Source organism: Temnothorax americanus, unplaced genomic scaffold, assembly GCF_048541705.1.
Source record: "Temnothorax americanus isolate GAGA-0224 unplaced genomic scaffold, ASM4854170v1 Scaffold5, whole genome shotgun sequence".
NCBI classification, from domain to species: Eukaryota; Metazoa; Arthropoda; class Insecta; order Hymenoptera; family Formicidae; genus Temnothorax; species Temnothorax americanus.
Genome location: NW_027509657.1, coordinates 1,717,683 through 1,730,390, shown reverse-complemented (window position 1 = coordinate 1,730,390; position 12,708 = coordinate 1,717,683). Strand labels below are relative to the sequence as shown.

At 47.9% G+C, this 12,708-nt stretch overlaps 1 protein-coding gene across 2 annotated transcripts in view; it reads left to right on the top strand.

Moving 5' to 3' along the window:
• Window positions 1-12,708, top strand: part of Pino (protein pinocchio) — a 43,131-nt gene that overhangs the window by 26,217 nt on the left and 4,206 nt on the right. The window contains exons 1-3 of one of the 2 annotated variants that reach the window (XM_077417810.1): window positions 1,262-1,427; window positions 10,053-10,125; window positions 12,296-12,427. In XM_077417810.1, coding sequence (XP_077273936.1) covers window positions 10,073-10,125; window positions 12,296-12,427 — 185 coding nt within the window. In that variant the 5' untranslated portion in view covers window positions 1,262-1,427; window positions 10,053-10,072. Of the gene's footprint in view, window positions 1-1,261; window positions 1,428-10,052; window positions 10,126-12,295; window positions 12,428-12,708 lie in introns of those variants that run through there. The other variant, XM_077417809.1, reaches the window with a different exon arrangement.

The following is a 12,708-nucleotide window of genomic DNA, read 5'->3' as shown; positions in this document are numbered from 1 at the left end:
TTAACGAAAATCGTAACGGAAGTGTAATTAGGGGAGTTATTTAATATATTAATGATTATAAATTATATTTCCAGTTCTCGAAAGTGCGTAGGCGACAGAAACTTGATATCTTTATACGTATATGCTCGATACCACGCAAATGGAATTTAATTTCGCGTTAGTTGCTGCGTTTCATAATTTTGTTACAATGGTGGCAGAAACACAGAATTGATATTGCGATAAAGTTGCCGGAAAATGACGTTGCACGAGTCGCAAAGTCTAACGGTTTCTCATTCATCATCCCGAACGCATACGCGGCGACCTTAGTACTCGCGCTATAAATACTACCGCTTTGTTATAAATTATCTGTCCCGACACTTTCTAGACATTTTTAAAATGTCAAACTGCGTTACAAAATGTAAAAATCGTCGGTGTGGGAAATGTCGAAATGTTCCTTTCTCGTTCCATTCTTATCCGCGGATGATCCCAGGCGAGTTTTCCCAGGATACCTATATCCCCGTCGCACAAAGGATATACATCTCTGGGCATTATACTTTGAGGAAGCCTTCCGGGGCGTGAGAATTGAGGCGCAAAGTCGTTCGCTTCGGTACGAGCGAATCGATAATTCGATATCCGTTCCGCGAACTTATTCGACGACCAACGAGCTGGAACGTCAGCTCCGCGTTGGCGGGGCGATAAAAAAAAGTATATCTCTGTTCGACGAGCTCTCCTATACGATTTGTTCCTTTTCTGAACTTTCCTCCGTTTAAAATTTCTCAATACTCATTTAATTGGATACTCTTCGGCAAATTCAACAAATCTAAAAGAAAAGAAAAATCCAAACTGGTTTTTTACCGCAGCATTTTAAACCAAGTAAGAGATATTTTTACACGCAGAATATCATATACATAAATATATACTCTTTTTTATTATTGCAATACAAAAAATATTTAAAAAAAATTGTTTATCAATCGTAATCGGTCTTCGATATCCGGAGAAAGAAAGTTGACGTCGGGCATCGGATCCGCGCGTTGAGAACCACTACGGTGCAAGAGCGAGCGCGTACTGCGCCGCGCGCCGCGTCGCGTCGGCGGGCAGACGAAGAATTCGTGCCGCGCTTCCCCCACCCTCGGGGCGTCTCATCCCCACCACGTCACCTCTCTCTCTCTCTCTCTCTCTCTCTCAACCTACGCCCGCGCCGCCGCGGTGATAAAAGGACCCCGCCCGACGGCGGCGTCTCAGTTTCATCTGCGAGGTTGTGGGGTGTGCTACGTACCGTGCGATTTCTCTTGGACGTTTCACGTTCACGTTCCGAACGCCTCGTTGCGACTTGCGACTTGCGACCGTTATTAGGGATCCGACGTCCACGTCGTTCAGTGCTCCGCAGCTGGCGTGCCCGAGAGCTCGACAGCGCGAAGAGATTTTCCGAGGAATAGACGAGTATATAGGTAAGTCCGAGAGCATTCGTTCAATGCGGGGCTCCTCTTTTGGCGAGCGCGAGCGAGAGTGAGCGAGAGGGAACGACGCGCGTATCGACGCGCGGCTGGGCTCTGGCTCTGGCTCGCCTGACGCCTGCCTGGGTCTGGCGCGCGCGAGATTCCCGCATTTCCTGCGTGAGTGAGTTAAGGGGCTCGCGACGGTACGCGTCGGTCCCTTCGTCCCGAAAGGAAGAAGTTCAACGCGCGCTCGAAATTGGAGCGGAGAGGACAGAGACGACGCGCCCCGTCCGGAGTATTCCGATTGTTTTTCCGCGAAAATTTGACGGCTGATGAACTCCTTTATCTCGTTTTTCTATTTTAGATTGTGATTATTTCAAAATGCGCCGATCGCGTTGCTAAAATGAAACGCACCAATTCGCCCACGTTCCGTTTAACTTTTGCTCTCGAGAGAGGCGCCTCGAGGAAAGCGTTGAAAACTCCGAAGGGAGAAGCCTGACGCGAAAACCCCCGCGAGAGCGTCGCGACAAACGCGCGCGTGTCGCCAGTCGCCAGGTTGGCGAACTTGGCCTTGGCTCTCTCCGATCCTTTTATTTTTCCCCACGATATCGCGTTGTTTTCGAGAGCGGCTTCCACGACCGGCCTTCTTCGGCTCCTTCCTCCGCGTAAGCCGGAGAAGCCGCGTAATTCCGTTTCTCTTCCGACGCGTCCGCGGCGACCCTCCGAGGAGACGCTTTCACCCGCGATCTCGTTCCGAGAAAGCCAAAGAGGTCCGAGGGAGAGAGAGAGAGAGAGAAAGAAGGAGAAACGCTTTACGTCGCAATGTCGAATTACGCGGTACAGCACGACGCGCGGATGGGTCGCGTTGTTTGTGAATTCGCGCACACGCGTGCCAGTTGTCGGAAAGGAATGACCGAGCGACGGGACGGCACCGCGTCCGGGTTGTGAAAATGTCGCGAAATCGGGACGTAAGGCGTCTTTCGAAGACGTCACGCGTCCTTATTCGTGGGACATTTCGTATTGTGGATCTCACGCCGTAAATGGCGATGCAATTTCTATCCCCCTCGTCGCGAACGAAGTTTCGCTGGTTAGCCTCGTCCTCGACGTCGATAAATCAAAACGGCCCCGCGGATGGGGACGAGGAAGAGAGCGTAATTGGGACCGCGGATATATTCGCTCTACGAGACTAGAAAGCTTCGGGTTGAGGCGCGATTGATAGATCATGAATCGCCGAGAAGCGAGATAACGCAACGATCGGTCGTCGCCTTCGCCGGCGATATCCGTCGTCGCAAGACCGTTGTACGCATACGTTATACGTATACGTGTGTCTTTGCCCATGCGGGTGGGATCGTGGCGCGAAATTGCCACCTGGCCACTTGACGGTTTGCCAAAGCGGAGTTAAGCAATCGGCCGGGGCCGAAGGACAGCGTTATTTTGCGTCTCGCGGGCGCGGGGCTTTTTTTCGCCGCGCTCCGACGCCTGCCCTCGCTCGCTCGCGAGCCGCGAAGAGAATCGATACTCTCGCGTGCGAGAGACGAGCGCGGGTCCCTCGGCGCCCAACTGGCGGCTATCGACCGGAAGATTGCGTCGCTTCGCGTCGCGGCATATCGTGGAGAAAATCTCGATGCCGAAAAACGTCCGATCGCGCCCGCTAATTAAATCCAGAGCGATCAAGCAGAAACGAATCGAACTTTTGAAACAAATTGATATGTCCGGGGCGATCACCCGAATACCTGACGTCGAGAATTATTTTAGAGTCGTGCTTCTGATCGAGTTGAAATAAAATTAGATCCTAATTAAGTTGCGTAACGCGCTAATTGATGAATGTTGTTTGAATTGAAATCGGTTGAAAGAAAACAAAACGTAGTCTCTTGCGTAACCGTATAGTGCTTGAGAAAGGAAATTTATTTATTTATTTGCATTTCTTTTTGTATTTCTTTGTATTATTATTGATGTATATACAAGAATTCAAATGAAAATTTAATTAGCTGGGCCACGGAGAAAACAGTATTCGAAACCGATATATCCCCGCGACGTGCCGCTCTCGCACGATCGTTAAACTTAACTTTAAAGTAGGTACGCCACTTTCAAAACCCGAACGGCGCAGTTATCGGCGGCCGCAACGAGGTCGGTCCTTCCGCTCGTCGCTATACTCTCCTCGGCGTGTGTCGTAAGAAACGACGACGCGGCATGCAGCATTGGAGAGGGGAAACCCCCGTTATGCCGCCGGCATGGCCGCGAATTCCTAAGGCCGGAATTTTAATTTCTCAATCCTGTTAACGCTTCGCGACGTTCCAACGCCCCGAGAGTGACTCGCCCTCGTTGCCCCCGCGCGACTGACCGTACTTATGTACTTGTGCAACCGCCACGGTTGCTTTCCGTCCATCGGAATGCAGCGCGCATCGTCGAAGCGCCCAGCCGCTGGAGATATCCCTCTCTCATCGGACCTCGGTATTACGTAAAAGAAAGAAAGAATGACTCGGCGTCTGGCGGAGGGTCCCGAGTACGTCGAAACGATTAAAATTGCTCGACAATCCGCTTAATAAATAATCCATCGACTGCCGGTAGACACGTTTTTGCTCTTCTCATGGATCAGTCGTCGCTTGTTGGTTTCTTTTTTTTTTCTATTTTCATTATTGATCTCGCTGTTACTTATTTTTTTCCTCGTTGGACTTTGTCGAGAGCCCGTCCTCGGGGAGAGGCCGCGTCTTTGCTGACCGGTCGCGTGCAAAACCGCAGGCCGCACTTTCGCGCGCGCCGGGGAGTCCGCTTCCAGCCGACCTGATTCCACCCCGGCGCGCGAGCGGCCCGACCTACGGGCATTCGTGTGTGCGTGGGTGTTATCCAGAATAGCCCGGGGTCGATCGATATCCCCGTGCAGCTCCCGCGTGCTCCTCGTGGGTTGTTGGCCTGATTTCCACCTTACGGGAGAGCGCGGCGCGACGCGGCGGCGGTAGACCGGTATAGAACGGCTGCGGCGCTCTCTCGCCGCATTAGTGCGAAGAGCCGCGCGCCGCGCATCGGTTTGTGAACGTCTGGAAAGAGATCGAATGTTGATGAGAAAACGCGACTCTTGCGTGCGCGTGCGTGTCTTTTTCTTCTCTTATACCTTTTCCATATTAATGTATGTACGGTATATTCCGAGATTAGCCAACCGACGAATCGGCGAGAACGTCTTCGTTGAAACATTTCGCCGATTTCACTTTTCTGTCGAGGAAGAAAACGGCGGATCGACGCGACGCGAGATCAAGTCGGATATAAACCTCTTAACGATCCGCGAATGCGCATATGCCACTTGCATTGCCTTCACGCCCAACTTCTATTCCCGTCGCGTCTAAACGGAACGAAAATACGCTCGCGTGGACCGGATAGCCGTTTCGGCGCGCGCGACTGGTTTCGCAAACCGGAGCTCGTGTCTCGAGGGCTAATCTTAGGATTTATAATTGTTCGCGAGAGGGAACGGATATTCTGCTCGCCTTTAAGGGAATCGTGTCGCGCGACACGAAGGACAGAGAAAACGAGAGATGGGCGATTTTGATATAAATATTGAAATATATATCCGCGTGCGCGTGATTTGTTACGTAACGTTTGTACCTCTCGGGACGAGCTAATTACTTTTAACTTTTATTTGTCTTTTAACTCTAATTAGAATGATAGCGTATTTTTCCTGGGATCGCAGGTGTCGCGTCCCGCATCCTAATTACAGATACAAGTAAATTGAAGGATATAATTTGTGTCTTCTAACCGCTCGCGTCCTGATTAGAGCGCGATCATTAACGAAGGAGTATTGTGCCATCCCCGACGCGCATGGCCAATTAGCCGCAGTCCTCGAAGGTGACTTGCGAAACCGAAACGTCCGTAGATTAGCGATTAGCGGAGATTAGGTAGCCGCGCTAATTCGTTTACAAGTGTTCGTGCGTGCACGCATGTCGGAAAATGGGCAGGTATTTTCACGGAAGTATACCTTTTGCGCTAATGAAATTACGATTTCCGTAATTTTCCGGCTTCGTTAACGCGAACGTTAACAAACGGACGCGTGACCGTATATACGGATATGGAAAATTCTCTTATTTACGTTATAAACGAGACTGCAATTTTTCCATTCAATATTGGATATGTTTTCGACGATAAAAATTATTTTGTATATTCTTAGTAGTTGAAACATGTTTACCGTTCTCAGAAATTGTTTCTGCAACAAGATTATGACGTTCGAGTTTCCGACAAAACAATTATTCGTTCCGCCCAGCACCGATATATCGAGACGATTAAATCCGAATCGATCGTAGAGCTCTCCGTCGAAGACCGCGCGACGGCTCTGTAGCACGCTGTGTATGTGTATATTATTCTCTCCTAAGAATGACATCGACCGGTTTCAAACGTTATCGCTATCGCGAACCCACGCGCGCATGCATGCCGGAGGGGCTTCTCCGACGGGCGTTATAAATAATTCCAGGCGAGAGTGGCGTCGCGTAACGTCGTGGAATCGACGTTATCTGGCGACGTCGTTGACGGTTATGGCGTCATTCATCTCGCCTCGGGAAATCTGCCCCATCGACTCCGAGGCGTCGTCGTCATCGCCGCGTAGAAGATATATAGACGGGGTGATTTGTGTAACCGTGACGTTACACCAGACTTGAATCCGAGACGCTAACCCGAGAGAGGAAAAATGTTGCGAGCGAATAATGCGACACACGTTCTTAGGATCTTTATTCATCCCCGGTACTAAAAATCTTGGCAATCAAATCAGCGACGGTTGGAAAAGATCTCTTTCGAAAGACGTCGCGCGGATCGGACAATTTACGCCTCGATTGTAGATATCGATGCGACGGCGCAAAAACGTCGTTCCACGAAGTGCTTATTCGAAAGTCGGTTCGGGACTTTAGTCGGGGCGATCGACGCTCAATCTTCTTACGAGATTAGCCGCTCTCCGAGAATAGCGCGCAAATGGAAAGAGATAGGCTGTGGTCCACTTGACGCTATATACAAATGCTTTGAAGCGTTCTCTTCTTCTCCTTCTTTCTTCATTAGAAGAAAGGAGAAGAAGAATGCTTCGAAGCATTTGTATAGCGTCAAGTGGACCGCAGCCTTAGACCGAGGTACATATGCATGCGTATACATACGCGAATCACGAGCGGCATTAATAAAATCCGGTTATTTATAGACCGCCAGCTTTGTATATTTACGGCTTATATAGTTCTATTTTCGCGATAGCGTTACCTACTAATCCCACGGTTGCGGGGATACCTCGGTTTATCCTCTGCGATATTCCTTTCATCGGATGTCTTTCAATCGCGCTTTTTTTTTCCTTCCGTCTTCACACGCCCGCTTCTCCGATGTGGAAATTTGAGAGAGCAGGCAGATTTTCTCCCGCGTGTATTTTGCTTTTCCCTTGTCGTTCTCTTTCTCACGCCGGAATAATCCGGCAAAATCTTTTGGACGCAAGTCGAGTGTGATCCTTTTCACAAGTGATAAAATTCCACGGTACTTCCGTGGTGTGTATTTCAAAAATACTTTGCGTATAAAGTGAATTTTATTTTTTGAGATAAGTCATCTTACAGGGATTACGCGCTCGTCAAAGTCCGGTTGGCACCGCGACTCGTGAGAAATTGCCGTTACCTGCTTCGCGATTTATAACTCACTGAGTCATCGTCATCGGATCTCCTTGACGTCGCTCAAATAACGCGCAATTATACGTACGACAACTTTTGGGGTTTCCGAAATTATATACCATCAAGTATAGCAGTGTAGCGGAACGGGACGAAAAGCGGTTCCCCAGCCTTTCCTTGGCCGGATCGTGCAACGCGCGGTCCACGCGGTCCACCGCCAATTGGTCCCTCTAAATAAATCTTCATTGAATTCCGGATGAAAATGATCAATAATTATTAAGTCTTGCATCATTTCCGTTGAACATCTATCGGGAATATATATAAGCATTTTGCCATAGCGATTAATGAAAAGTGCATCTTCGTATCTTCGCGAGATGACGCTCAAGCGAGATATAGTCCGCGAATCACTCTGTTTACACGGAGCATCATTACGGTCACGCGTGATCGTAATTCGTTCAACGAGGAAAACGATGACCGCTCGGCTCCATGAGAGGGAAGCATGCGCCAGTATACACGCACAAAAAAAATAAATAAAACAAAAAAAAAGCGAAGCGTTCCCGCTAAAAATAAATTTCTCAATCGCATATGCGGGACGTTACACGGTCTCGCCGATAAGGTGCCCTCAAGGCCCGCTTAGATTTTCGCGAAACAGTCCGCAATTCTGGGAACGTCGCTCCGCAACCAAGCGGCCGATCTGGCTTTCGTCGTATCGCGTCGCGCGCAGAAATGCATATGCACGCGCGCACGATAAACTTTTATCGGCGCGGCTTTCGCAGTTACGCGACATACGCGTTATCCTTGCCTCGGCGTTATCGAGGTGTCGTACCTAAGGCGCCAGCGGGTCGCCACTTCCGTCCACGATTATGCCACTATTGAAACGATCTCGGAACGGTCCTTGATTCGCGTTTTCTCGCGCGCGCGAGGCGAGGGCGGCCCGTATATAGGCGCGTATCGATTTATCAACGAGGAATGCCGAGAATTCGTGCGCGACGGCGCGGGATGACTCGGGTTTTTATCGAACGATTACGCTATCGCGGCTTTAACGAGAATCCAACGCAGAAACATACGCGCGGACGCAATGCGCGTTATTCGCGGGGTCCCCCGGGGGGTTAATAAATGCAAATGCAAATCGATCGCCGCCGCGCGGCGTAGCGCAGTGCTAGGTGGCGACGACGCGAGATATCGATCCGGCGCCGTGCGTACTTTTAATATGACCCGCGACGAAATAACGCGAATATCGACAGCGCGATGTTTTTTGCAAGCGATATGTATCCTTGACTTTCTCCGCTTGTTCGTACTTGATCGCAAGACTGTCAATTTCGTAACAATCCTTTTGTAACGACACTCCCGCTGAACGTTGCCGTACTGAATGTGCCTGTAATTTTTTTTTCGCGCGTCGTCGATTTTTCAATTTTTCGAGTTTATACCCTGGAAAACCAGCTTATCTCGCGATGGAAAGATATAAGAACCGAGAAACGTGGCGGGTCGTGAGACACTATTCAAGTTGTAAGGTATAAGTTTATATTGTATCGCGCGAAATAAAATATTTTTTTCTGGATGTGAATCGCGCGCGATGTCGGTAAAACGAATAACAATAGGCGAATTCGAGTCGCCTATTCGCGCTTGCAGCGCTCGACGAAAATCGAAGGTGCTTCGTTAATATCGCGGACGCAAACCACACGTGTGTGTCGGCCTGTCGATGTGCTTTCTCGTAGAAAGTAAAAGCGTTAATTCCGTGCCAAGGTGAGATCGCGATGAAATCCGCTCTCGCGGACAGCTCGCGGTGCCCTTCGCTCGTTGTCAATTGCATACATACGAGGTTCTTACATACGGCATCTAATAAATCACTAAACCTAATCACGGTAAATCTCTAATACACGGACATTACGCGACAATCTCCGCGCGGCCTCGGTGTTTAAAACCTAAGGTACCTACAAATCACGAAATTGTCCCGACATTCGTAATTGCGGGACACGTATATGTATAGGAAAAATTTCTCGTTCCTCCGTTATTTTCGCGCGGAGAATGGACGGAAATGACTCCGCGATATTGCAATAAACTTTTGTAATAACTGTAGGTACACTCGGGAGCTCTCGAATTGGGCTTTGACGTATGGCGAAAGTATATAAGGCGGAATGATAATGATTAACCTTGGTCTTCGATATAACGCTAATTCTAATGGAATCTGTCGCGTAACTTTTTTTTTATACGTAACCGGGCCTGATCGTATCGTATCCGTGCGTCAATATTTTAAGATCTCTTATCGACGTTATCGGATTCCGGGGATTTCTTGCGAGTCATTTGTTTGCCGATGTTTCGTTTATAAAGCGGCATCGAAAAATCTTGGAAACTTCCGCGAGAGTGCGTCTGAAGAGTCTCACTTTGTTTATCCTACATGAGCATTTAGTCTCTGTTTTACATGAAATTTATTCGTCTGTATAAATTAATGTTGCTGCTGTTTGTCGTCTATTTTTGAACGAGTTAAAGTGGATTTTTTGTTCACATATAAACTGAGCTTTCAATAACATTCAGTTAAAATGAGACGTAAAATTGAGTGTATTTTATTCACGCGGCTCGGAAAAGATTTGCCAAAAGGTTTGGTTTGCTAAGAATGCAATCTTTTCGAAACTTTTCTTCAACTCACAACTATACGAAAGTTATTCATATGTTGATCTTTTCCAATTTTGAAAAGGACCGGAAATTCGTCGAAGAGATCGTTACCGTTCCCAGCTTTAACAGCGATATTTATTGCAAAACAGAAATAGGAGCTTTTCGCTGATGCCAGTGAATAGGAAAAGGTTCGGCTTCTTCGACACGACTGGCAATTTCATTGAAATAACTACTCACCAACGTTTCGACCACAAACTGTGGTCTTTTTCAAGTATACATAAATAGATTACAGCGCTCTTGCAAAACAATGGAGCACTTATTTCAATAAAATTGCCAGTCGCGTCGAAGAAGCCAAACCATTTTTGTTTTGGCTTCGTTTTCATTATATTTTAAGTATTTTTTTTTCCACTTCGTGTTTCAGTACCCACTTATCAGTGCGACATGTCGGTCACTTCCGTGCAACCAGCCAGCACCGAGAGCCTCTCCCGCCACGGGTGAGTAAAATAATCGATCTATAAATTCTTTCATGGACATCGGATTGGACTGAAGCGGACAAGTCGCGAGTTATAATTGCAAATATCTCGGACGTTGGTCGTCTCGCACGAACGAGTTTTCCTGCTACGGATTGCGTCGATATTGGGCGGGTTTTCCTGCGGCGAGACTTACAATTAGCGCGATATTAATCTGAATTTCAGATCGTCTAATGATCTGAAATGAGATATATCCCGACCTTGGCGTCGCGTCGATCTAACTTTTTCCCCGACACGAAACACGACCTTCGATTCCTCGGCGAAAAAAATGGAGCGCACATGCGGCGCTTCGGCGCTGAATAACAAGACGGTTAGAGAGTCGGGGCTCATTATCTCGCATTATTTATCTTATACGTGGAAAATGTATGGAAATACGTATGGAAATGGTTACTTAACGAGCAGCAAATGATAAACATCTCGTACCTCAGAATTGAAACCTAGAGTCATTTATAACTCGACTATTAATTTCGTCGCGGCTAATTAGCGCTATAGACGAGCGGCGCAATCTTAAATGCGTGGCGCGGGATGCAGCGGGGAAGGAGGAATATGCTTCGCGATTCGCGCGTTAGCCAAAGCCCGGCGATTTCATTTTCCCGTTTCCCAGCATCGAAGCGCCCGCGCGGCGCCATGAAACTCCTATACGCATTCCCATCAATTCCTATATGCATTGCGTGCACCGGAAACGCCAATCGCCCACTCGTTGTTGAGGATTGAAACGGAATCCGAAATCCACCGAAACAGAAAGCGATTAATTTGGAAAAACTGAATTGGACGAGAAGGAATGAAGGCGTTATTAATTCGATTACTTCGTAATCTCTCGTGTTCAAACTTTCGTGCGGAATCGCAATGAATTACCGACCAATTAAGTCCCTCAATTGAATCAAATCGCGCGGCTGAAAACGTCTGCAATTTGAAATACTCTTTCCGGGGATAATCACTATACTCCACCAATTATCCCCTAATCATCGTTGCGTCGCGACGGAAATATTGCGGCAAAAATCACGATAGTTTTTGTCTTCGGAATATACCAACGGTTACGGTGATACTTTTATTAAAAAATATTACATACGTGCGCGCGAGAACGGATTACTCATTATTTGAGCTATTTTGATTAAAGAGTTGTGCAATTAGCACGACGCAGAGGCGCTCGCAATCCCAACGATCTTTGCCTCGCGACTTACGGTCATTCAGGAAAACCTTCGTTCCGCGGCCTTTGTTCCCCCAGTGCCTATAATACATACGCCGATTGCATAGTCGTGTCGAGCGTACGAAAACACGAACGCGCCGGGCTCATTACGCGTGCGTTCACGTCGCCGTCACGTGAAAGAGAAGCGTGTTTTTTCCTTCCTGATTATACCATACGCGCACGTTCATTCGAGCTAATCGCAGCTCGCGGCCTCTTTCTTTCGGCCGGCAGGTTCAAGGCGGTTTGCTCTCGCGTATCCTTATCCTCGTCCCGTCGAATCACATCTTTGGCAATATCACGGAGCGTATACTTGAATTCGAAGATATTTAAATTCGCAAATTTGCCGTATTGGACTCTCGCTCTCCACGGACGAAGTACAGAGTCCCCGAGAGAGAGAGAGAGAGAGAGAGAGAGAGAGAGAGAGAGAGAGAGAGAGAGAGAGAGAGAGAGAGAGAGAGAGAGAGAGAGAGAAAGAGAAAGAGAAATTGAGGTCGGCGTTATGTAATGGAAACTTTACGAAAGAGATTGAGTTATAATGTAATTAGCATTAAGAGCTTCTCTAACGAATGACCGATTTCTTTTGGAAGCAAAAGTGGAACAATAGCGTTTTAATTATGAAACAGTTGCCTCAGGCTTGATTCTCTTCACGTCGGGTGTATGGCACCTGATGAAATCGAGCAGGCGACATAGAAAAGCTAGGGAAGAAAGGAAAGGGAGAAATGTCATTGGAATTTGTTTTATGAATTTAAATAGAATAGAGATTATTTTGTGAACTTGATAGAAGAAGCTATAGGAGAGATTCCAGAGATTAGACTGTAGTTTTTAACAATAATGAAATTATATAGTCTCTAAGAAATGGGTTCCGCGAGTTTAATGAACATTATACTCATTCGCTAGCGTAAAATTGATAGTCGCCTAATTTACATGAGTTGTCGTTTCGGTTTACAGGAGTAACATCTCGTTGTCCCGCCACAGCCTGTGCGGAAGCGTGGACGACGGTCTGCAGGGCTCGCATCCCCAGTACCAGGATACGATCCTGACGATCGAGGAGCTGCGCGCTCAGCTGAACTCCTGCTTTACGTAAGTTGACTTTTGCTCCGTTTGTTTTTTCACATCGTCATACGAATCGGCTATGCGCGGATCCGCGACGGACCGTGGGACTCGTGGGAGTTGATCGGCGGATTACGCAACCATCACGTTATCGAGTGACGTGTCACTGGACAATAGAATCCAGTACGATCCGGAGTCACGGCGACGGCTCCAATTCGTCGCGTCGCGACGCGTTTAATTTCGCTAATTCGGGAGAGAAATGTGTTACTCTTAATGAGGACATTATTACTCTCTTGGCTCGTCGTGGCCAG